Source organism: Rattus norvegicus, chromosome 12 (assembly GCF_021556685.1).
Source record: "Rattus norvegicus strain SHRSP/BbbUtx chromosome 12, alternate assembly SHRSP_T2T, whole genome shotgun sequence".
Lineage (NCBI taxonomy): Eukaryota > Metazoa > Chordata > Mammalia > Rodentia > Muridae > Rattus > Rattus norvegicus.
In genome coordinates, this window is record NC_141545.1 from 8,183,171 (window position 1) to 8,208,642 (window position 25,472).

The 25,472-nt window shown below is 53.0% G+C and overlaps 1 protein-coding gene across 20 annotated transcripts; it reads left to right on the forward strand.

The window, feature by feature from the left end:
• The first annotated feature begins 331 nt into the window (after positions 1–331).
• Camsap3 (calmodulin regulated spectrin-associated protein family, member 3) lies at positions 332–25,220 on the forward strand. Of its 20 annotated transcripts, none has more exons than XM_087579331.1 (19): positions 355–632; positions 11,936–12,189; positions 12,764–12,886; positions 12,972–13,067; positions 14,416–14,448; positions 15,607–15,654; positions 15,919–16,057; positions 17,641–17,780; positions 17,877–17,970; positions 18,058–18,115; positions 18,204–18,277; positions 19,074–19,143; positions 19,253–20,726; positions 22,404–22,543; positions 22,641–22,957; positions 23,925–24,024; positions 24,330–24,442; positions 24,534–24,652; positions 24,745–25,220. In XM_087579331.1, exons 1-19 carry the CDS (start codon positions 485–487, stop codon positions 25,048–25,050), a joined length of 3,846 nt encoding a protein of 1,281 aa, XP_087435457.1. In that variant the 5' UTR covers positions 355–484; the 3' UTR covers positions 25,051–25,220.
• The last annotated feature ends 252 nt before the right edge of the window (positions 25,221–25,472 follow it).

Genomic DNA, 25,472 nt, shown 5'->3' on the forward strand with positions numbered 1-25,472 from the left:
TCCTAAGCCTCTCCAGGGTCCAGGAGTGAGCAAGAACACACACACACACACACACACACACACACACACACACACACACACGCACGCACGCACACACACAAACGAGGGAACGCAAACAGGCACATGCGTTCCTCTGCAGCCCTTCCCTCATCCGCCATCACCGCCGCCCTTTGCCGCAGGAGGACCCGTGGAATCGTTAATGTCAGTGCGGACCCGTGTGGACCCAGGAGCCAGAGAGAACTGAGTCCAATCTGGGGGCGGGGCGCACCTGGGCTCCGCCCCGGGGCGGGGTCGACGCCGCGTCGCCAGCGCGCTCGGCCGCACCTGGTTCAGCGGCGCCTCAGCAGCTTTATTAGTAACAGCAGCAGCGGCGGCCGCGGCGGCAACCCGGATCGTGGTGGCGGAGGCTCTGCAGCCGCGCAGCGCAGCGCAGCCCAGCCCATCAGAGCGCGCGGACCCAGGCGGCCGTAGCCCCGGCGTCGCCATGGTGGAAGCGGCGCCCGCGGGGTCCGGGCCACTGCGGAGGACTTTCTTGGTCCCCGAGATCAAGTCATTGGACCAGTACGATTTCTCTAGAGCCAAGGCGGCGGCGAGTCTGGCGTGGGTGCTGCGGGCCGCATTCGGGGGAGCAGGTAACCCGAGGGCCTTTGGGGAGGGGACTGGGGGGAGCCAGGCTGGGGCGCGGCAGGTGCGGGGGGCGGGGCGCTAAGCCGGGGCCGTGGGAACAATAGCGTCGGGGCTGCCTAGGGTCCCCGAGCTTTCGGTCTTTGCTAAGCTGGGCCTCTAAGCTTCCTGCTCGGCCCGGGCCCTTGGACTTTGCCCGCCCGGGTCGCCGGAACGCAGTCGGGGGTGGGGCCCGCCAAGAGGCTGTGCGCCTTGGGACCCCGGGATCAGAGCCCCCAGGTGAGCGGGGTGGGGTTTGCAGAGCAATTTGGTATGTGGTGGGGGAAGGGTCTCCTGGTACAGTCCTCTGCTTCCCGCCTCCCACCCCGATTCCTCAGACCCCAAGGCCTAACTGCATGGCCAACTCCCCTTTTACACACAGCAGAAGAAGCCTGTGATGATTCCCCACTACCCCCACCTTCTCTGTCTTACCCCCAACGTATACACCGTGGCTTGGACTCCCCAAGGAGCGTTTTTTTAAGAGCTCAGATCTACAGCTCTGTGCCTGGGTCACAAACCCTGCCTTGCCGCTGGCCAGTGTGTGTGTGTGTGTGTGTGTGTGTGTGTGTGTGTGTGTGTGTGTGGTGTCTAGGACCCTCTCTTGCGTCTTGATGGCCCTGGTGAAGGCTGGCAGTTGTCACTTACTGCCACATTTTCCTGAGGATTCAGGTGGGCATAAATGGCTCATTCACCAGCTGTCCTGGGTGGCAGCTCAGGCGGGCAGGCCTTCTCTTATTGAAGCCAGCCCTTTTCTCCTCCCTTCCGCATGGCCACAGGCCTGAGGGACTAGGGCCATCCCTACTGGGCAAATGGGGAAGGTGGATTATCAGACCTGAGAAGACTGGGAGGCCAGGCCTAGCCTTGGGAAAAACAAGGGTTAATTAAGGTCTAGGCCTTACTGGGAGTAGGAGAAAGAGACATGCACAGAGACAGAAAAAGACAGAGACAGTTGGCAGAGAGAGAGGAGAGAAGACAGGACAGCCTGTGTGTGTGTGTGTGTGTGTGTGTGTGTGTGTGTGTGTGTGTGTGTGTGTGAGAGAGAGAGAGAGAGAGAGAGAGAGAGAGAGAGAGAGAGAGAGAAAAGCCCTGCCTTCCTACTGATCTTGGCACTAACTGGGTGCAGCCCCTCCCCCACCCCACTGCCTTCCCAGACCAACCTGTTCTGGGTGTGGGTCTCCTGTGACAGCTGTCCATCAGTTGCTTCTACCCAGTCTTGACTTTTCCACTTTCTATTAGTCTCTCACACTTGCACTCTTCCCCGTGTGGCCTCTGACACCTGCACACCCCCAGGGATTTGCAAGAGAAAGAAAGACTTGGGAGTTGGAACCTATGTCCCAGCCCCTCACGTGCTGCAATAATTGAGTTAGAGAGACTGGCTTTGTGAGTTTTTTAATTTTGATTTTTCATCATTACGAGTGTGTGTGTGTGTATGTGTGTATGTGTGTGTGAGTGTGTGTGTGTGTGTGTGTGTGTGTGTGTGTGTGTACATGCACCACAGCATGTGGATGGAGGTCAGAGAACAACCACGAAAACCTCAGCTCTCTGTCCTTGTCACCTTTCTGTGAGTCCAGAACACTTACTTCATCAGGTCTTCTGAAGTAGGCACCTCTACCCACTGGGCAATCTCGCCAGCCCGAGAGCCCAACTCTGTTAAATCACAGTTGAGTTTGAGGCCCAGCCCTCCTACAGTGTGGAAAATAATTCAGATTCTCTGAACTTCTGTGTCTTTTTCTATTTAAGAAAAGAGAGAGAGAGAGAGAGAGAGAGAGAGAGAGAGAGAGAGAGAGAGAGAAAGGTGTTTGTCCAGTTAAGCATCTGTGCCTGAAAACACATAGAAGTTGCGTGCGCGTGGTGCCGTGCAGTGGGTTATCAACCCCAGGACTTGTTTAAAGTTATTTTTATTTACTTGTGGGTGTATGGGGGCACCTGTGTGGAGGTCAGAGAACGTCCTGGGTCCTGGGGGTCAAACTCAGACTGTTAGACTTGGTGGCAAGCACCTTTGACTGCTGCGCCATCTTGCTGGTCCCAGTACTTTTGGGACCAAGCTGGTGAGAGGTGCCTTGACTGTCTGATGTGGTCAGTGTTCACTGTGGCAGCTGCTGTGGCCGGTGAGAATATTCTATCACGGTCTCTCAGGCGAGCAGAAGGCACTATAGAGTGTGCAGAAGGGAAGGAAAGCCCCGTGCAGGGACCTTCATGCTCAGAGTCACCCATTTCCCTTCCTGTTGGTCCAGCCCCTTCCACCATGTAACACTGCTGAGTGGCTGCAGCTGGCTCAGGATCAAACCCAGCTATCACCTACCTGTCTGTCCCAGACAAGGGCTGGGGGCTGGAGGAAACGGGGAGGAACGGATCTAGGCTAGGTCAACTCTGAAATATATGTCTTTATAGTGTGTGTTCTCCGGGTGTCGCAGGGTTTGTGTGGCTGTCAGAAGGGAGGTTAGGGGCGTTTGTTCTCCTTGCACCATGTAGGTATCAGGGATAGAATTCTGGTGGTCAGGCTTGGTGGCAAGTGCCTTTTCCAGCCAAAAGTTCTCTCTCCTCCTGGTGCACTTTTGTTGTTGTTGTTCATTTGTTTTGTGGGTTTTTTTTTTTGTTTGTTTGTTTGTTTTATTTTGTAATTGCCAGCACTTGGTTTGGAGCCTAGGGCCCTATGCTAGGGAGTGTCCACCAGTTGAGCTATGACCCCAGCCCCTCACTGGGGGATCCTAGGGAGACACTGGACCACAGAGCCACATCCCCAGCCCCTCTGATCTGCTGGGTTAGTAGGTTTATCCCACCAGGCCCTGCAACTCGGGCTTCTTTACAGACACCTTTCAAGAGGCAGCCAGTGCTCGGTGTTCAGGGTGTGGAGGAGATGCTGGGAGAGACCCAGGAGAATGGGGATGGGCACCAAGTTAGATCCTGGGTAGCTACTGTGGTAAGACCTGGTGTGGTCCCAGCAGCTGGGCCTGCAGGAGAAAATTTCCAAGATCTTCCAGAGAGGTTGGGGGCACAAAAAGGGGTTCCCCTGAGAAGCAGTCCTGAAGGGCACCAAGGGGAGGAGGCCGTGGATGCAAAGCTTCTTAGAGGAGAGCTCCCCATGGTGCCTGGAGGTCAGCACGAGGGTGCAGAGTAGGCTGCAGAAGGAGGACCTCTCAGACTAATATCTGGGGGCACCGGGGAGCCAGAGAAGCTGTCTGAGCGCCAACAAGATCAGACAGGCTTCGGAAGGGGTAGTTCTGGTGTCCCCCATGGCAAGGTGAGGAGTGCCGGCTGCTGGGCTCACAAGAGACAAACTCGGAGATAAGGAAGACTTGTGTGTCAGTCTGGGAAATACCAAATGCCATTCCTTAGGCCTTGCAAATAGGAGAGAGGTATGTGAGGGAAACTGGTCTCATTTGTGCTCCACCATTTTCCTGGCTGTGTGATTTTGGGTAAGTTACCTTAGCCCTCTGAGCTGTGGTTTTCTTATCTGTACGGTGGTGTTGCAACCAATGTCTCGGGGGTTAGGGTTGTAGGTCAGTCATACAGGAGACAAGAAAGACCTTATTTGCCAGCACAACAACCAAAGTGTGTTGTAGGAGTAAACCCGCAGAAGGTCATGGACTGAATAGATGTTAACCGTGGTATAGAAATGTGGTGTCTAGTAGGGTTGGGATTAGTCCCTGTGTGGTTGTTGACCACTTGAAATGTAGCCGGTATAATCCAGATGTGCAGGTAATGTAAACACTGCAGCAGAGTGTGGTGGCCCACAGCAATCATCCCAATGCAGGGGAGGCAGAGGCAGAAGGGTCATGGGTTCAAAGCCACCCTAAGCTCTTTATAGAAGCCTCCATCCAAAGAAGATAAAGTAAAAGCAGACCGGGGATGTGGCTCCACTGAAAGAGTTGTTTCCTTCTCCGTTGGAAGCACTGAGTTTCAGACCCAGGACCAGAGAACTTGGGCAGGGGAGACCACACCTGTCACCTTGGTACTTGGGTTGTGGAGGCACAAAGATCAAAAGTTCATGCTCATCTTTAGCCAAAATGAGCATTTGAGGCCAACCTAAGCTACGAAAGGCTTTATCTCAAGAACAAAAACAAAAAGCATAAATCAAACATTCTGTGAATGATTCGCCATTTTATACTGCAGTGATTTTAGAGTGGAATTGGGCTGAGAAAACTGTCGCCAAATTATAGTCTTTCTTTCTCCTTTTAAGTTTTTACTATCATAAATTCTCCTTTTATTTATTTGGTTTTATTTGTTTTTAAGATTTATTTATTTATTCTATATAAGTACCCCGTTGCTGTCTTCATGCACACCAGAAGAGGCATCAGACCCCATTACAGATGTCTGTGAGCCACCATGTGGTTGCTGGGATTTGAACTCAGGACCTCTGGAAGAGCAGTCGGTGCTCCTAACCGCTGAGCCACCTCTTTTTTTTTTTTTTTTTTGTTAATATTTTATTTATTATATAGGAGTACACTGTAGCTGTCTTCAGACACACCAGAAGAGGGCATCAGATCTCATTACAGATGGTTGTGAGCCACCATGTGGTTGCTGGGATTTGAACTCAGGACCTTGGGAAGAGCAGTCGGTGCTCTTAACCACTGAGCCATCTCTCCAGCTCCTGAGCCACCTCTTATTTTGCGTTTTGAGATAGGGTTTGTACATAACCTTGGCTGTCCTGAAGCCAGCCTTGTAGACCATGCTGGTTTGAACTCACAGAGACCCCTGCCTCCTCCTCCTGAGTGCTGGGATTAAGTGTGCTTGCCATCGTCGCTCAGCTCAGTGTTTTAAATACTTTTTTTTTTTCGAATTTATTTAATGTGTATGTGCACATGCATGCATGCCATGTGTGTACCATGTGATGTGTTGCAGGATCAGAAGCCAATTACTTTCAGGGTCTAGTTCTCTCTTTCTACCATGTGGGTTTGGGAGATTAAACTCAAGGTTGGTTAGGTTTAATGTCAAACGCCTTCGCTTACTGAGCCATCTCCCTGGTCCTTTTCATTTTGTTTTGTTTAGATAGCCTGAACTATTATAGAGTATAATACCATCTCAGAACACACTATAGAACCTGCCTTCTTGCTTCACCCTTCCAAATACTGGGGTTGCTGGCATGAGTTACCTCGCCTGGCAATTTTGTCTTTTTGAAATGATCTCACTATATAGTCTGGGTGGCCTTGAACTTGTGACCCTCTTGCCTCTCATTCCTGAGTGTGGCACCATGCCCTGCTGAGTATCTCTACGTTGAAGGAAAATGATACTGACAGTCATGTATAGTGGCTAGTGCTTATGCTCAACCCCAGACAGTACTACCCTTCATCTCTCAACCCGAGTGTCAGTCAAGTGGAAGGACACTGGTGTAGAACAAGTGCTTAATGTCCATCTGAGACGAGGGCAGTAGATGTTCCTCAGTTGATAGGGTGCCTGCCTGGCGTGCTCAAGGCTCTGAATTTAATCTCCAGCATGGCATAAACTAGATGTGGGGGCACTTAGATGGCTGTAATCCTGACATTGGTGAGGTGGAGGCCGGATTGGGTGTTGGTGTTTGTCCTTGGCTGTGTAGCAAAGTCTGAGGCTGGCCTGAGCTGCATGAGACCTTGCCTCAAAACAAAATGAGGCCCAAGTCGGTGAGAAGCGGTTCTGGGTCATTTTTCTTCCTCAGAGAAAGTCCTTAGATTTTGCTCTAGGGAACAGGAAGTGGTCATGGTTGAGCCTGAGAGGACACTGAGTGTATGAGAAAGGTCAGGGTGATATCAGGAGGTTGACTGCAGCATGGGGGCAGGTAAAGTCAGGGAAGACGGTGACTTATCACTAGGACGCATCCTGGTGTGCAGCTGTGGCAATCAGATGGTCACACAAGCCTCCACAAGGTGGGGTGGGGCTTGTCCCTTTGGAATAAGATAGCAGGAGGAAGGCTTCTCGAAGGAGGTACTGGGCACAGAGCCCAGGTGCATTGTGGGCCCGTGGGTGTGTGTTTGGCTGGCTGCTGTTGGCCTTGGGGAGGCTAGGAGCAGGAGAACAGGAGCTGGGTCGAGGATGGAAGCCAGGGCCCCATGAGGCTGAGGCAGGGGGAAGAGACAAGGCCATGGAGGCAGAGGGCAGGAGGAGGTGAGTGAAAGGGAAGTCAGGACCCCAAGACCACGTTCTCAGCACCAAAGATATTTGTTTGTCCCAGAGGGACAGAGTGCAGGAATAAAGGACAAAGAGGAGGTAAAGAGGGAGAAGGGGAAGGGGACAAGGGAGAGGGGAGAAACGGGAAACAAAGAGAAGACAGGCGTGGCCCACAGACAAATGGTTTATAAAGGTAAAGGGGGAACCCTGCGATAAGACGAGGCTTAATTTTAATTAGACAGGTTAATTAGGGCAGCCACAAGGGGGCTTTTGATTGTTGTACTTCGATACTTCGATTGCTGGACCTTGGTAGTCAGCCTCAGGAAGGGGAATTGGCCAAATAAGGGCACAGCCTCGGGGGCCAGCTTCCGGAATGTGATCCAGGGGTTTTTAGCAAGGCAGAGAGAATGGGGGAGAAGGGCAAGGTTTGCTATGCTCAGCCAAGATCGAGCTGGCCAAAGTCCCTTCAGTGAGTCTTCAAATTCTTCTTCATCTTTCTTTAAAAATTTTAAAGTTTCATTAAAAACGTGAGTGTGTGTGTGTGTGTGTGTGTGTGTGTGTGTGTGTGTGTGTGTGTGAGAGAGAGAGAGAGAGAGAGAGAGAGAGAGAGAGAGAGAGAGACAGACAATGCTGCACCTCTTGTGGCACACATATGAAGGTCAGAGGGCAACTTTTGGAAGTTGGTTCTCCCCTCCCTCCATCATGGGTGGCCTGGACATCCAACTGAGGTTGGGGTAGATGACAAGTGCCTTTACTTGCCCAGCCATCTAGCCGACTTGAAGCCCCTCATCTTTCAAAGAGCAAAGCTAAGAGCAGGTAGTCGCACCCAGCTCTCCATACGAGTGCAGTCCTTAGTGGGAAGGTCAAGTGCAGCTTTTGGGTGCGTGGAAGGAGATGTGGCAAGAAGGGGTTTCTGTTAATGAAGCCAGACCCTCATGTCAAGTGGTCTCTTAGGAGCCTGACTGTGCAGAACTGTAGGGGGTTGGTCGGGTGCTGCTTGTATTCAGATGCTAAATTCTGTACCCCAAGAGCTGGTTGCTCCAAGAAGAACGGATCCTCACATATACCCATCTTTGTTGTGTGAACCTTGTCCCCCCCTCCCCCCACGTTATCCCTGATTGGTTAATAAAGATGCCTACATCCTGGGCTGGGCAGAAGAGAGATGGTGGGAAGGTTTCAGGGCTTGGGTTCTAAGGCAGAGACTAGGGTGGAGAGGGAGGAGGAAGAAGGAAAAGTTGTCATGGGGTAGGCGGATCGTGACCTCACGGCCATGAAGGCCGGCTGTTGGAAAGTTATATGGCAAGATATAACATGGCAAGTTATATCTTGGGGTTATTGACAGAGATATAGTGAAAAATAGCTTTGAGGGTTGATATCTGCCCACCGCTAATGCTTTAAGACTTATTATAAATGTGGAAGCCTTTATGTCCTTTATTTGGGAACTGTACGGCCTAAGTGGGGTAAAAACCCCCAAATAGTATTTACCACAACAAAGTCTGAATGGTCTGTTCTGATGTGTCTGTTTACTTATTTATTGTATGTGAGTACACCATCACTTCAGACACCAGAAAAGAGCATTGGACCCTATTACAGATGGTTGTGAGCCACCGTGTGGTTGCTGGGAATTGAACTCAGGACCTCTGGAAGAACAGTCAGTGCTCTTAACCACTGAGCCATCTCTCTAGCCTGGTCGGATGTGCCATGTTCTACCCTGAAGCCCTTGCTTCAGCATTTCTCTCACCTACGTTTTTACACACGCATAGCAGCTGGGCTGATGGAAACAGGGCTTAAGGCAGTCCCTGATCAAGTGATCTAATTTCAGGAGTTCTTCCTGTTTTTTTCCTTTTTTTAAAAAAGATACTTTGTTCTTTGACAATTTGATACACATATGTATACAATGTTTTTTTGTGCCAGCCACCATCAACTTTCCTCCGGCCCGACTTTTTTTTTTTTTTTTTTAATCCTTTTGAGATAGGGCCTCTCTTTGTAGTCCAGGTTGGCCAGGAAGTTAATGTACCCCAGATTGACCCTGAGCTTTTCAGCATTTTTCCTGCCTCAGCCTCCTGAGTGCTGAAATTACGGGTGTTACCTGTCACACCCAGCTGGTCTCCCCCACCCCCCAGTAACTTTACTATAGTGTGTGTGAGGAGGGTTGCTCGCTGTGGTGCCTGTGTGGAGGTCTACAGTGTGTGTGAGGAGGGATGCTCGCTGTGGTGCCTGTGTGGAGGTCCACAGTGTGTTGCTCGCTGTGGTGCCTGTGTGGAGGTCTACAGTGTGTGTGAGGAAGGTTGCTCGCTGTGGTGCCTGTGTGGAGGTCCATAGTGTGTGTGAGGAAGGTTGCTCGCTGTGGTGCCTGTGTGGAGGTCCATAGTGTGTGTGAGGAGGGTTGCTCGCTGTGGTGCCTGTGTGGAGGTCCATAGTGTGTGTGAGGAGGGTTGCTCGCTGTGGTGCCTGTGTGGAGGTCCATAGTGTGTGTGAGGAGGGTTGCTCGCTGTGGTGCCTGTGTGGAGGTCCATAGTGTGTGCGAGGAGGGTTGCTCGCTGTGGTGCCTGTGTGGAGGTCCACAGTGTGTGCGAGGAGGGTTGCTCGCTGTGGTGCCTGTGTGGAGGTCCATAGTGTGTGAGGAGGGTTGCTCGCTGTGGTGCCTGTGTGGAGGTCCATAGTGTGTGTGAGGAGGGTTGCTCGCTGTGGTGCCTGTGTGGAGGTCCATAGTGTGTGTGAGGAGGGTTGCTCGCTGTGGTGCCTGTGTGGAGGTCCATAGTGTGTGTGAGGAGGGTTGCTCGCTGTGGTGCCTGTGTGGAGGTCTACAGTGTGTGTGAGGAGGGATGCTCACTGTGGTGCCTGTGTGGAGGTCCATAGTGTGTGTGAGGAGGGTTGCTCGCTGTGGTGCCTGTGTGGAGGTCCATAGTGTGTGTGAGGAGGGTTGCTCGCTGTGGTGCCTGTGTGGAGGTCCATAGTGTGTGTGAGGAGGGTTGCTCGCTGTGGTGCCTGTGTGGAGGTCCATAGTGTGTGTGAGGAGGGTTGCTCGCTGTGGTGCCTGTGTGGAGGTCCATAGTGTGTGTGAGGAGGGTTGCTCGCTGTGGTGCCTGTGTGGAGGTCCATAGTGTGTGTGAGGAGGGTTGCTCGCTGTGGTGCCTGTGTGGAGGTCCACAGTGTGTGCGAGGAGGGTTGCTCGCTGTGGTGCCTGTGTGGAGGTCCATAGTGTGTGAGGAGGGTTGCTCGCTGTGGTGCCTGTGTGGAGGTCCATAGTGTGTGTGAGGAGGGTTGCTCGCTGTGGTGCCTGTGTGGAGGTCCATAGTGTGTGTGAGGAGGGTTGCTCGCTGTGGTGCCTGTGTGGAGGTCCATAGTGTGTGTGAGGAGGGTTGCTCGCTGTGGTGCCTGTGTGGAGGTCCATAGTGTGTGTGAGGAGGGTTGCTCGCTGTGGTGCCTGTGTGGAGGTCCATAGTGTGTGTGAGGAGGGTTGCTCGCTGTGGTGCCTGTGTGGAGGTCTACAGTGTGTGTGAGGAGGGATGCTCGCTGTGGTGCCTGTGTGGAGGTCCATAGTGTGTGTGAGGAGGGTTGCTCGCTGTGGTGCCTGTGTGGAGGTCAGAGGCTAACACAGTGCAGTCGTTAGTTTCTTCTTCCCACGTGGGTCTGGAGAGTGACCTTAGGGTCGTTACTTTAGCAGCAAGCACCTTTTCCCACTTGGTCATCCCGTCTGATCTTTTATTTTTGCGAGTATGTGTTGGGGTAATCCGGGCTATGGCGCATAGATGAAGGTCAGAGGGTAACCTGTGGGAGTTGGTTCTTCCTGCTACCGTGTGTGTCTTGGAAGTGGAACCCGGTCAAGTTGTCTGGCTTTATGGCAATGTTGAGCTATTTTGTTGACTTTTTTTTAAAGACTGGGGGTGGGGGTGGGGCTCACTGTAGTCCTGGCTGGCCTCGCTTTCACCTCTTACACGCTGCTATTACAATCAGGAACACGGGCCACCATATTCAGATCTGGGTGGGCTTTTTGAATCAGGGTGTCCTAGCACAAACTGGCTTGTGACAGCTTCTGGCCTGGGCTGCTGTGAAGCTCATCCTTTCTCAGTTTCCCGAGGCTAGGATTACAACTGTGCATGCCGGGCCTGGATCTCTCTTGTATCCTTCAAGTATGGTTTTCCTGGCTGAACTCAGTATTCTCCTAAGCCCCTACTCCTTATGTCCTCTGCTTTGAAAGTACCCCCACACACCAAACTGAGCTCCCTCAATTTCCTCAAAGTACCTGCTCTCTGCCTGACTTTGGCGTGTATATCCTGTAGGTGGCCTTATGCCCATACCAGCCACTAAGCTGCCAGGAGGTATAGCATTTGCTTAAGACCTGAGTTTGACCCTCATTCCTGGCATTGGAGACCCACGTAGCCTTAGGCTGTTCAGTTTCCTTCCCTGTACATTTTCTATAAAGCTAGTTTCCAGAGATAAGGACAGGGCTTGATGGTGCTTGAGAAGCACATGGGAATCCCTGCATTCTGTCACTATAATCTTAGGACTCCGGAGGTTAGAGTGGGAGGACCAGAAATTCAAGGTCATTCTTAGTGTGAGCTTTCTTAGCAGGTCTGAGGCTAGCTTGGGATACATGCACCTCGACCCCCAAAAGCTAGACAAATAGGGGCAGGGGACATGAGATAGCTCATGGCAGAGGGACTTGCTGAGAAAGCATGAGGACTGGCGTTCGGAACCCCAGGATCCAGAGAAAAGGACCGGACAGACTATAACCTAAACTCTGGACACATAGAGCTGCGTGGATCCCAGAGGGTTCACGGGTCAGCTAGTTCAGCCGGAATGGCTAGGCCAAGGTTTAGTGAGAGATTCTGTCTCAAAGCCCCAGTGGATGTGCTCAGCTGTCAAGAGCTCTTGCTACTCTCCTAGAGAACACTAGTCATTTCCCAGCTCCCTTGTCTGGTGGCTCACAACTATCTGTAACTGTAGCTTCGAGGGGGTGGAGGGGGGGGCGGTCTGACTGATAACCACCCTCTTCCGGCCTCTGAGGGCATTTGTATGGTGCACACACACACATACACTCGCACACATCCCTGGCTTGTACCTGTGTGCCTGGCTCTGTAGTCCCTTTCTAGTCCACACCTTTGCTTCCTTGGGATCGTGTCTTTGTAGAAGGGTGAGCAGATGGGTTATGTGTTGATCCGACCTGCTGTGCCCCTCCCCAATGCAGAGCATGTGCCCCCGGAGCTGTGGGAACCCTTCTACACCGACCAGTACGCACAGGAGCATGTGAAGCCCCCAGTGACGCGGCTGCTGCTCTCTGCAGAACTCTACTGCCGGGCCTGGCGTCAGGCACTGCCACAGCTCGAGCCATCCCCCAGCCCCTCTGCACTGCTGGCCTTGCTGGCGAGGAGGGGCACGGTGCCCTCGCTACCTGAGCACCCAGTGCGTGAGGCTGACCTGAAACACCAGCCAATCCTCATGGTATGCTCTACTCCTTCCTGGTTAGCACACCTTCCTGCAATGTTTCTAGTACCTTGCCTCTACCTCCCTTCAGGCTCCACCCACTGATCCTTGTTACGCCCACCAAGTGGTTCCTCTAGCCGTGCCCTCAAGCTCACCGCATTAGGTGTAGTTCTTCCAACCAGTTTTAGCTGCTCCCACAATGCTTAGCTCCCCTTATCAAGCCTACCACCATTTTCCAAGCCTAGCTTTTCTGTGGAGCTAAGGGCATCACACTCAGTTCTGCAGATCATTCCTGGCTCCCTCAAGTTGCTATACCCTTCTACTCCTCAAGCTCCTCTACTTCTGCCCTTGGCTTCTCTAAGTGGGCTGCTCTATTGTAAATCCTGGTGCCTTAGCTTCAAAACCTAGCCCATGTGTGGCCTCTTTCATAACTCTAGTTCTCAGGGTCCCACCCAGCCATCCCTGGCCTCATCGCCATTCCCTGGCCCCACTCCTCCCACTTCTAGGTTTTTCCTCTTCTCTGGGACTGGAGGCGGAAGTGTAGCTCCCTGCCTGGCCTTCTGGTCTCATCTTCCAGCATTTGCCCCAACAGGGAGCCCACCTAGCTGTCATCGATGCGCTCATGGTTGCCTTCTCATTTGAGTGGACAAAGACCCTGCCTGGTCCCTTGGCTCTGAGCAGTTTGGAGCACAAACTCCTTTTCTGGGTAGACACAGTAAGTAGGGTGGGGCCACGCCATGGTGAGTGGAGACAGTGGCGTTAGCCAAGTGACCAGGCACTGACTTCTCTCTGACCCCTAGACTGTTCGGCGGCTGCAGGAGAAGACAGAACAAGAAGCAACCCAGCGTGCATCTCCTGCAGCTCCTCTGGATGGGGCTTCTCCGGCCCAGCCCTCGGTGAGGCTAGGGCAAGGGATGGATGGAAGGAAGGAGAGATGGATGGATGGATGGATGGATGGATGGATGGATGGATGGATGGACGGACGAGTAGATAGACTGATAGCTGGATGGGTGGATGGGTGGGTAGGTGGATGGATAGGTGGGTGGGTGGATGGATGGACAGACAGATGGACAGATGGTTGGATGGATGGACAGATAGGTGGGTGGATGGATGGGTGGATGGATGGATAAGTGGGTGGATGGGTGGATAGATGAATGGATGGACAGATGAATGGGTGGATGGGTAGATGGATGGGTGGGTGGATGGGTGGGTGCATGGATGGATGGGTGGGTGAATGGGTGGATGGATGGATAGATGGATGAATGGGTGGATGGATGGATAGATGGATGGATGGATGGTGGATGGGTGGGTGGATGGATGGTGGATGGGTAGGTGGATGAGTGGATGGGTGGATGGATGGGTGGGTGGATGGATGGATGGATGGGTGGGTGGGTGGGTGGATGGATGAATGGGTGGATGGATGGATAGATGGATGGATGGATGGATGGGTGGATGAATGGGTGGATAGATGGATAGATGGATGAATGGGTGGATGGATGGATAGATGGATGGATGGATGGTGGATGGGTGGGTGGATGGATGGATGGATGGTGGGTGGGTAGGTGGATGAGTGGATGGGTGGATGGATGGGTGGGTGGATGGATGGATGGATGGATGGATGGGTGGGTGGGTGGATGGATGAATGGGTGGATGGATGGATAGATGGATGGATGGATGGTGGATGGGTGGATGGGTGGGTGGATGGATGGATGGATGGTGGATGGGTAGGTGGATGAGTGGATGGGTGGATGGATGGATGGGTGGGTGGATGGATGGATGGGTGGATGGTGGATGGGTGGATGGGTGGGTGGATGGATGGATGGTGGATGGGTAGGTGGATGAGTGGATGGGTGGATGGATGGATGGGTGGGTGGATGGATGGATGGATGGATGGGTGGGTGGGTGGATGGATGGATGGGTGGATGGATGGATGGATAGGTGGATGGATGGGTGGATGATGAATGGATGGGTGAATGGATGGGTGGATGGATGGGTGGATGGGTGGATGAATGAATGATGGATGGATGGGTGGATGGATGATGGATAGATGGATGGATGGGTGGATGGATGATGGATGGGTAGGTGGATGGATGATTGTGAGGCTGCTGAGAAGGGATGGGCTGCACCTCCTGGCCATTGCTGAGATTGAGGGTGGGCCTGGAGGTGACTCTCTTTTCCTCTTTTTCTCTGCACTTCTTATTGCATCGGCCCCTGCTGTCCCCTTCTCTGTCCCTCTGGCAATAGTGCCCCACACGCTGGTACTGGAAGCTGGTTCCTGTAAGTGAGGCTGTCTGTTTTGTCTCGTCTGCCTGTCCTGCTTGTTTCTGTCTTGTCTGTGTCGTTTCTGCTTGATAGCCTGCATCCTCCCCCACCCCCAGCTGTGAGCAATGGAGGTAGCACCCCAGCCCTGGGGACTGAGATGGGGGGATCGTTGTCATTAGCAGAGGAGGAGTTAGGCATGTCTGTAATCCCAACCCTTGGGAAGCTGAGGCAGGAGGATTGCAGATTTCAGGCCAGCCCAGGGTATGTCTGGAGACCCTATCTTAAATGAACCACAGGCAGACTGACAGAGAGGGGCGTAGCTGAAGAGACGCCTGTAATTCCAGCTCCAGGAGAGCCAGCACCCTCTTCTGGCCTCCATGGGCACCATATGCACATGCATAGACCCTGTATACAGACACGTACATACACACATACAATAAAAACAAGTCTTAAACAAACAAAAAAGCCCAAACCAGAAAGTAGATGAGCTTTTTTTTTTTTTTTTTGGTTCTTTTTTTTTTCCGGAGCTGGGGACCGAACCCAGGGCCTTGCGCTTCCTAGGTAAGCGCTCTACCACTGAGCTAAATCCCCAACCCCGTAGATGAGCTTTTCATTAACTAAAAAGGCAGGGCCCCTGAGCCTGTTGTTAGGGTGAGAAGAGGGAACCCCCTTGCCTACCAGGTACACAGGCAGTGACCTCAAATTGCAGATACATGGAAGAAGTCTTCTGGCCAAGGGAAAGATCCTCAGCTTCCCTAATTGGGTAGAATTTTGAGGTTTAGAAGATTTTCAATTCTCTCTCACTTCCCCTAACTAGCTGTGTGATCTTAGACCATGGTCTCAACCTCTCCTTGCTTCATATAACTTATCCCTGCAGCGTATAAATAAAGGGACAGTGTGGACTGGATAGGGGTCCCCACCTTTGCTCACTGCTTCTCCCTACCTGGGGTCTGGGTCGGGGGGGTGGATTATTCTGCCTACCTGCTTCTTTTGCATCCTCTCCCTAAGCCAGGGCCTGGGCTTGTCATGGGAGGCTGCTTTTGTGGGGTTCCTCAGGGCTGGGAGGAGCTAGATGGCCAAGGCTCAGGAACAGGGGTCAGTACTCCTCCTTTCCCCAGAGGGGGCTTTGGGGGCCCAGCAGGCCTTGCTGACGGCCGCTCCTTCCCCCCCCAGCACGCAATTGCCTTCTGTTTGAAGGAGTCGGGGAACAAACCCCCTATGGTAATGTATCCCCCTTCCCCAGGGTCTCAGGAGGCCCTGTCCCCAGCCCCCGCTGCTGGCCTGGCTGCTCGCAGACAAGTCTCTTGCTTCTGTCCCTCCCTTGCTCCAGGCTGGCCCTCCCTTCCCTCCCATTCTGGCTCTGGGGATCCTGAGCTTCCCACCCCTTCATGGCAGAAATCCCACGTTTCCCTATTCCATCCTGCATGCCTGCCAACCCGGACATGGCTGGCCTAACTACTAACCTCACTCCATTCCTGCCCACAGATTCGATACCGCAAGGACCGTGCCATTGCCCGGAGGGCCCCCTGTTTTCCAAATGTGACTACCCTTCAGGACCTGGCCAGTGGAGCAGCACTGGCTGCCACCATCCACTGCTATTGTCCCCAGCTATTACGACTTGAGGGTGAGTAGTGGGTAAGCCAGACCTGATCCTGGGAAGGCATCTCCAGTCAGCAGGACCAGTATGATTCAGTATCGAGCTAAGGTCTTACATAGCCTAGGTCAGCCTTGACCTCGCTTTGAACCTCTCTGAGTGCTGGGATGACCACCATGCTGGTGCGAACCACCATGACTGGTTTATGTGGAGTGGGGAATGGAACCCAGTGCTCATGCTTGCTACGCAAGCACTCTACCCACTCAGCCACATCCCTGGTCCCTGAGTTCTGCTTCTAGAATCAGATCGTGCAGGTTTGGGTCCCTCTCCTCTCTGAGTTAGCTCAGTGACCATACACAAGTGTCTAAACCTCTCAGTGCGAGGTAGACTTCATGCTCACTGAAGGTCGTGGTCCACTTTAGGTATCTGGAAACAGAGGCAGACTCTTGACTTCCTAAGACAGTGTAACATTTTCATTGAAGAAAAGAAATAACAAGTTCATCTAGAAGTATCTTTTGGGTCAAATGCAGTGCCCAAGGGCAATGATTGCCTAAGAAAAGAAACTTGTTACTGTTTTGAGACAGAGTTGCTCTGTAACCCAGACTGGCCTCAAACTCCTTCTCTTCCTGCCTGGAGATTACAGGTATGTGTTACTATATATCTGCCTAGGAAAAAAAAGGTTTTTGTATTTCTGTTGTTGTTGTTGTTTGTTTGTTTGTTTGTTTAATTGAGACAGAATCTCATGTAGCCCAAGCTGGCCTCAAATTCACTATATAGCAAAGAATATCCCTGAACTTCTTATACTCTTGCCTCTACCTTCTAAGTATTAAGATTACAGTCATGTTTATGGGGTATTGGGGATGGAACCCAGGCTTTGTATGTTATATTGCAGGCAGGCACCCTTCTAACTGACCTGTATTCCCAGTCCTTTGGAGGATGTTTTTATTTGGTTTTTGTTTTTAAGATTTATTTTAGTTTTAAAAATATGTATATACATGGGTGGTCTGTTTATGTCTGAGTACAGGTGAGTCTCAAAGAAGGTGCTGGATCCCCGGTAGCTAGTCTCATCTGATGGGGATTGGGAACTAAACTCATGTCATCTGCAAGAGCAGTATCTGCTCTTAACTGCCACGCTGTCTCTCCAGAACAAAGGATTCCCAGGAAGCTGGGAGATGGCTCAGTTGATAAGCTGCAATACCATGAAAACCAGAGTTTGTTCTTAGCATCCATGTAAAAATCTCTGTCCAGCAGCGAGTGTCTATAATCCCAGTTGCAGGAAGGTGGAGACAGGAGAATTCAGGGGACTTGCTGGCCAACTAGTAGATTCAGCAAGCACCAGTTTCCGTGAAAGATCCTACTTTGGAATCTAAGGTAGAGAGTGCATTGAGAAGGAAGACACCCACTGTTGACCTTGGTCTGCCGACATGTACACATATGTGCAGACATATACAGAGGACAAGAGAAAAAACAAAACTCTTGTGTTGTCTTAGAGGGTCAACGCATTGTAGTATGCATCTTACAAAACGTACAAGACTTGGCTCAAAGGAGAGCTTCCCTGGAGCACCTGACTTCTTTATCATTGAGTTGTACACCCATGTATCCTGTCCCCACAGAGGTGTGCCTCAAGGACCCCATGTCTGTGGCAGACAGTCTCTACAACCTCCAGCTGGTACAAGACTTCTGTGCCTCCCATCTTCCTCGGGGCTGCCCCCTATCCCTTGAAGACTTACTCTATGTCCCACCGCCCCTCAAGGTAAAGCCATTTTGGTGGTGTGGGGGTGAGACTCGGGGCCTGAGGTCCTTATCCAGGGCTGCTCCACTAGTCAGCTGGTTTCCCTCTGGTCTGCAGGTCAATCTGGTGGTGCTGTTGGCTGAGATGTATATGTGCTTTGAGGTTCTGAAGCCTGATTTTGTTCAGGCCAAAGACTTGCCTGACGGACATGGTGAGCTCTGAGGACCTGGGCTTGCCCTGGGGTCAGAGGAGGGTAAAGGAACCTTGCTTTGCTTGACCTCTTTCTTTGCGCCCCTAGCAGCTGTCTCCCCCCGGAATACCGAGACTGTACCATCTCAGAACAACAGCGGCAGCAGGTATGGGTCCCTGTTGGAGTGGATACAGGGGCAGGGCTGGGGCTACCTGTGAGAGGCGACTGAAGGCTGATGTGTATCTGTTTGGCAGTTCTCCTGTCTTCAACTTCCGTCACCCGCTACTGTCACCTGGTGGTCCCCAGTCCCCACTCCGAGGATCCACAGGTGAAGAGAAAATATGGCTTCTATTACAGGAAACTTCAACCACAAGAATCCTCTAGCTGACTTCATGTTGAGTCCTCCAGTGGCCCTCACTGGATCTTTCTGACTTCCTTTATGGCTAGCTTCAAGACCCCTTGCATCAGCCAGGGATGGGGTGGATACCTTTAATCCTAGCACTAAGGAGGTGGAGATCGGCAGTTCTCTGTGAGTTGGAGGCCAACCTGGGCCACATAGAGAGTTCCAGTCCAGCCAGGATTACACAGTGAGACCCAGTCTCAACAAAACAAAACAAAACAAAACAAAACAAAAGAGAAGACTCTTTGCATGATACCAAATAGCACCAACTGCTAATATGTGGTCATTTCATTTTAATTTTTAAATCTCTTATTGTTCTTATATGTGTTGGGGCATATTTGCCTTAGTGCATGTGTAGAGGTCCAGAGAGGACACCTTGCAGGAATTGGTTCTCTCTGGTCACTGTATAGGTCCTCAGTATTGAACTCAGTTCATCAGGCTTGGAGGCAAGTGTCCCTAACCTGCCGAGCCATCTCATTGGTCCAGAAGAGACTACTAACTGTACTGCACAACACTAGGAGTTGGACCCAAGGCCCCACATATGCTAATCACTGAGCCATCCCGGAAGTTCCAGCTGGCCATTCCTGCAAACCTAGCACAACCAAACACATAATGACCCATCAGTGACTCACCTGATGGCATTGCAGAGGCTGTCCCAGACACCAGCCAACCCCCAGATCAGTGGCCTCCCCCTGCACAGTGACCATTTACTGTCCCTCCCCAGGCTCCCTGAAGTCATCTCCATCCATGTCTCACATGGAGGCTCTTGGCAAAGCCTGGAACCGTCAGCTTAGGTGAGTGTATCATATGGGAGGGACCCTGTGGCCTTGTACCAGGGATTGAGCTGATCAGGGCATGGCAGAGACCTGTCCCAGGGGCTGACCCTTCCCTCTGGCCGCCCAGCCGTCCCCTCTCCCAGGCTGTGTCGTTCAGCACTCCCTTTGGCCTGGACAGCGATGTGGATGTCGTCATGGGAGATCCTGTCCTGCTCCGCTCCGTCAGTTCAGACAGTCTGGGTCCCCCACGTCCTGCGTTGACATCATCGCGGAATTCTGCCCAGCCACCCCCAGAATCTGGAGACCTACCCACAATTGAGGAGGCCCTGCAGATCATTCACAGCGCCGAGCCCCGCCTGCTCCCTGACGGGGCTGCTGATGGCAGTTTCTACCTCCATTCTCCTGAGGGTCTCTCCAAACCACCACTGGCCTCCCCCTATCCTCCCGAAGGAGCCTCAAAGCCACTGTCTGATGGGCTTAACAAAGCACCCATCTATATATCCCACCCTGAGAACCCTTCAAAACCATCTCCCTGCTCAGCAGGAGAGACACTGAAACCACCGCCCCCGTCTGAGGGGTCCCCGAAAGCTGTGGCTTCATCCCCAGCAGCCAACAACTCGGAAGTGAAGATGACCAGTTTTGCTGAGCGAAAGAAGCAGCTGGTGAAGGCTGAGGCTGAATCGGGAACGGGGTCTCCAACATCCACTCCCGTAGCGCCTGAGGCCTTGAGCTCGGAGATGAGCGAGCTGGGTGCCCGGCTGGAGGAGAAGCGCAGAGCCATCGAGGCTCAGAAGCGACGCATTGAGGCTATCTTTGCCAAGCACAGGCAGAGACTGGGCAAGAGCGCTTTCCTGCAGGTGCAGCCTCGGGAGGCTGCAGGGGAGGCTGAGGAGGAAGCTGAGCTGGGCTCAGTTCCTGGTGGGGAACGGCCAGCAGGTGAAGGCCAGGGTGAGCCATCCTCGAGACCTAAGTCAGTTACCTTCTCTCCAGATCTGGGCCCGATTCCCCCAGAAGGACTGGGGGATTACAACCGAGCAGTCAGTAAGCTGAGTGCTGCTTTGAGCTCTCTGCAGCGGGACATGCAGAGGCTCACAGACCAGCAACAGCGGCTTCTAGCCCCTCCAGAGGCTCCTGGACCTGCCCCACCACCTGCAGCCTGGGTCATTCCTGGACCTGCCACTGGGCCTAAAGCAGCATCCCCCAGCCCTGCCCGTCGCGCCCCAGCTGCCCGACGTAGCCCAGGGCCAGGCCCCAGCCCAACTCCCCGTAGTCCAAAACATGCAAGGCCGGCAGAGCTGAAGCTTGCACCTTTGACAAGGGTACTCACACCACCCCATGATGTAGACAGCCTCCCCCACCTACGCAAGTTTTCACCCAGCCAGGTGCCTGTACAGACTCGATCCTCTATCCTCCTGTCGGAGGGGACACCTCCCGAGGAGCCCACCACCAAGCCTGCCCTCATCGAGATCCCTCTAGCCAGCCTGGGGGAGCCTGCTGCTGAGGAGGAAGGAGATGGGAGCCCCCCTGGGGCTGAGGATTCCTTAGAGGAAGAGGCATCTTCTGAGGGAGAGCCCCGATCGGGGCTTGGATTCTTTTATAAGGTGAGTCACCTTGGCAGGTCAGAGGGAAAGGGTGAGCCAAGAGGTGGATGTCAGAATGGGTCAGATGTCCGAATGGGGATGTCCTAGGGGTTGATAAGGGAAGTGGGAGGTGGTGGGTAGACATTTGGGGATGGAGCTTTACCAATGAGTAGGTAAAATGACGAGTATCGGCTGATGGCTGACTAGGCAGTGGCTGGCTTGCCGGTTTCGTGGATGGATGAGTAAATGGGTGGGCGGGTGGTTTGGGAGGTGGTTAGATGGGTAAGTTAAATGGGTGAGAGGTAGGTATGTGACTAGTTTGGCTAGGTGGATGGAAAGGTAGGTGGATAGGCTGGATGAGGGATGGGTGGATAGGTGGATAGGTGGATAGGTCGGTGGATAGGTGGATAGGCTGGATGAGGGATGGGTAGATAGGTAGATAGGCTAGATGAGGGATGGGTGGATAGGCTGGATGAGGGATGGGTAGATAGGTAGATAAGCTGGATGAGGGATGGGTGGATAGGCTGGATGAGGGATGGGTGGATAGGCTGGATGAGGGATGGGTGGATAGGTAGATAGGCTGGATGAGGGATGGGTGGATAGGCTGGTTGAGGGATGGGTAGATAGGTGGATAGGCTGGTTGAGGGATGGGTAGATAGGCTAGATGAGGGATGGGTGGATAGGCTGGATGAGGGATGGGTAGATAGGTAGATAGGCTGGATGAGGGATGGGTGGATAGGCTGGATGAGGGATGGGTAGATAGGTAGATAGGCTGGATGAGGGATGGGTAGATAGGCTAGATGAGGGATGGGTGGATAGGTGGATAGGTTGGTGGATAGGTGGATAGGCTAGATGAGGGATGGGTGGATAGGTGGATAGGTTGGTGGATAGGTGGATAGGTCGATGGATAGGTGGTTGTTTAGATGGGTGGAAGACGGATTGATGTGGGTGGGTGGGTGAAGGGTAGAGGGAAGGTTAATTTGTAGACAGACAAGTATGAGCATATGGATGGATGAGTGGGTGATAGACAGGATGGACAGGTGTGGGTGGTCCCCTTTCCTGACCTATCCTGTTTGGTCATCCTCCGTCTTCATGCCACTTGTGGCCTGGGCCACTGTATGGTGGTGTAAGTGAACAGTGCATGCTCTGTTCCTGCTGGTCGTCACTGTTCCACACCCAGTGTTTTGTTTGCTTTTCCTGTGCAGTGGGGGTTTTGACAGCTCTCTTGCCCTGAGGACAGAAAGTCTGTCCACCGCTCTAGGCTCTGCTCCCTCATGACCTTACCTTAAATCATTTCCCTGGCTCAGTGTCCCAGCCTATTGGTTGGTTCTGGCCTCAAGGCCTTTGAACTTTCTAGCCCATCAGTCTAGAAAGTTCTCCTCACTTCTCTCTGATTGAGTAAGTCCCCCTCGTCCCTCGGCTGGGGTACTTCTAAGGAGACCCTAGAGTAGGATAGGCTGCAGTGCAGCGTGGCACTTCAAGCATATTTATAGCATTAAATCTGCTTCACTTGCTAGTCTTCCCCCTTTGGGTCAAGTGTGTTGTGTACATAGCTCCCAGGGCTGTGCATAAAGTAGCCACCAGCTAAGTACTCTGAGGATTTTAGAAAGGTCAGGTGAGCCACAGGCTGGGTCGCTGCTAAAAGTCAGACTCCAGCTGTAGCAGAGTGGTCAGCTAAACTCCCATGTCGTCATCCAGGACGAAGACAAGCCTGAGGATGAGATGGCTCAAAAGCGGGCTAGCCTGCTTGAGCGTCAGCAGAGGCGGGCAGAGGAGGCCCGGCGGCGGAAACAGTGGCAGGAGGCAGAGAAGGAGCAGAAACGGGAGGAGGCCGCGAGGTGAGGCTAGAGCTGGAATGAGGAGACCCTGGGCTTTGATACCGCTGTCCCAGTGCCCCTGTGTCTATTCGCTTGCTCCCTTCTGTCTAATCTGCAGGCTGGCTCAGGAGGAGGCTCCGGGCTTGGCCCTTTCAGCTCCCGTAGCCCCTGCTGCTCCGGTGGCCACCTTGGCTCCTGCTACCCGAGCCATGGCCCCAGCTGAGGAAGAGGTGGGCCCCCGACGTGGGGACTTCACAAGACTTGAGTATGAGCGTCGGGCACAACTGAAGCTGATGGATGACCTTGATAAGGTGCTACGGCCCCGGGCCTCAGGGACCGGGGGACCAGGGCGGGGCGGGCGCAGGGCCACCCGGCCACGCTCTGGTTGCTGTGATGACTCGGCCTTGGCACGAAGCCCAGCCCGCGGCCTGCTGGGTGAGGACCCTGAGAGGAGGGGCCCTATGGTTGTGGAGAAAAGGGAGCGGCTGCTGGGATGCAGTGATGGGGCAGGGATTTGGAGTGGGCAGGATTTGCAGGGTGGTGAGGGTACCTTCCGCCCTTGGCTGGATAGTGAGGAACCCCCTTGGATGTGTGAAGATGCTACTAAATAATGCTCCCTTCCCTGTAGGTATGTGGATAGGAATGTGATGCTCAGGGCTAGGTTTGTGTGGAGTGGATGAGGCCCTGAGTTAAACCCCCAGCACTGTAGAATCGCCATATTAAAGCAGACATCTGCCTGTCATCGCCATACTCAGGAATCTGAAGCAGGAGGATTTTGAGTTTGGTCCTACTGTGCATTTGGTCCTATAGAGCATTCTGGGCCCATTTAGTCTACACACTGAGATCCTGCATCAACACTGAAACCAAGGGACACAGGCGTGCGTGCGCACACACACAAATATATGAAAAGGTTCAGAGGGTGGTGGCAGCTCAGTTGGCAGAGTGCTTGCCTAGCGTACACGAAACTTCAGGTTCCAGCTCCAGTATTAACCAGGTATGGTGTTATGGGCCTTTAATCCTAGCACTCAGAGAGTAGAGACTGGAGATTTGGGAAATCAAGGTCATCCTCAGCAGATAGAAAGTTTGAGGTCACCTGGGCTGAAGATCTTTAAAAAGTAAAAGCTGGGCTGGAGAGATGGCTCAGTGGTTAAGAGCACTGACTGCTCTTCCAGAGGACCTGAGTTCAATTCCCAGCAACCACATGGTGGCTCACAACCCTCTATAATGGGATCCAATGCCCTCTTCTGGTGTGTCTGAAGACAGCAACAGTGTACTCATATAAATAAAAGAATTAAATGTTAGCAAGCCAACACAAAAAACCAAAAGTGTCTCAGGAGTGCCCATGGGCATTAGTGGAGGCTAGGGGCCTCAGGGATAACTGACTGGTACTGTCTCTTTCTAGGCTCCCGGCTCAGCAAGGTCTATTCCCAGTCCACACTGTCTCTGTCTACTGTGGCCAATGAGGCTCCCAATAACCTTGGTGTGAAGAGGTCCACGTCTCGGTAAGCCTGGGCAAGGGGTCTCTCGGAGCCTCTTACCAGACATAGCTATCTGGGGTCTAGAGTAGGATATGGCTGGACTGCTGGATGAAAGAGAGCACAGGTACACAGATGGTATTTGGGGAAACTGACTCAAGTCTGGAGAACGTGCCCATGTGCAATGTATGTGTATCGGAGGGTGAGCATATGGGACAGCATTGTATAGGCTTGTAGGAAGTGTGCAGTATATGTGGACCTCTCCTCTGCAGCCTCTTTCCTGGGAGGTGTCACACACCCGACCCCACCTTCATCCCTCTCCTCCTCTGCAGGGCCCCTTCTCCATCAGGCCTCATGTCGCCCAGCCGCCTGCCTGGCAGTCGAGAACGTGACTGGGAGAATGGGAGCAATGCTTCCTCCCCAGCATCAGTGCCTGAGTACACAGGTAAGTGGGGCCGAGTACTGTGAGAAGTTAATGGTCTCCCTGCCTTTCCTCAACCTGTGCTCTCCCCACTGACTGACTGACTGCCCTCCAGGTCCCCGACTCTACAAAGAACCCAGCGCCAAGTCCAACAAGTTCATCATCCACAATGCCCTGTCACACTGCTGCCTGGCAGGCAAGGTGAATGAGCCGCAGAAGAACAGAATTCTAGAGGTGAGCCCACCGCTGTCTGTGTGTGTGGTACTGGCGGGCGGGGCAGCAGGGCAGCGGTCCAGCCTGACCTGCTTCTTGCCACCATCCCTCAGGAAATCGAGAAGAGCAAGGCCAACCACTTCCTGATTCTCTTCCGGGACTCAAGCTGCCAGTTTCGTGCCCTCTACACTCTGTCTGGGGAGACGGAGGAGCTGTCCAGGCTGGCAGGCTATGGGCCTCGCACGGTCACCCCTGCCATGGTCGAAGGCATCTACAAGTACAACTCGGACCGCAAACGGTTCACCCAGATCCCCGCCAAGACCATGTCTATGAGTGTAGATGCCTTCACTATCCAGGGACACCTTTGGCAAAGCAAGAAGCCCACCACACCCAAGAAGGGCGGTGGCACCCCCAAATAGCACGTGCTTGGGCAGTGCACTCTGCGCTCTTGGAGGACAATGCATTGGTTACTCCTGGGTCCTGTCTGGTCATGCTGTGGGGGCTGAGCTGGGAGCTTCAGTGACTCAGGGCTCAGTTCAGTCCCCTTGTCTGTCCTCCACTTTCTTGAATAAAATAATTGAAAAGAGAAGCTGAGACATGGTCCTTCCTTCCTAAGCTCGAGTTTCTGTCTCATGCTTGCATAGCTCCACCTTGTCTTCTCTGCCCTTTTGCTGGCCCTGTGGTGGCTTCTGCCAAGGTCCATGGTGACCTTCCTGTTGGCACTCCCTCCCTAGATGTTCTCAGCCACCTCTGAACTGACCTGGCAGGAAGCTCCACACCAGCTCTCCTCTCCTGGGCCTCCCCACCCCCATGTCTTCCTCCTCCATGCGCTGCATTTGGT

Excerpts from the sequence above, each read along its gene's own strand:
- Camsap3 (XM_087579331.1), top strand. The coding sequence starts at position 485 with ATGGTGGAAGCGGCGCCCGCGGGGTCCGGGCCACTGCGGAGGACTTTC. Across the intron at positions 18,116-18,203 it reads CAGAACAACAGCGGCAGCAG|TTCTCCTGTCTTCAACTTCC; the intron begins GTATGGGTCCCT and ends TCTGTTTGGCAG. Across the intron at positions 20,727-22,403 it reads GGCTTGGATTCTTTTATAAG|GACGAAGACAAGCCTGAGGA; the intron begins GTGAGTCACCTT and ends GTCGTCATCCAG.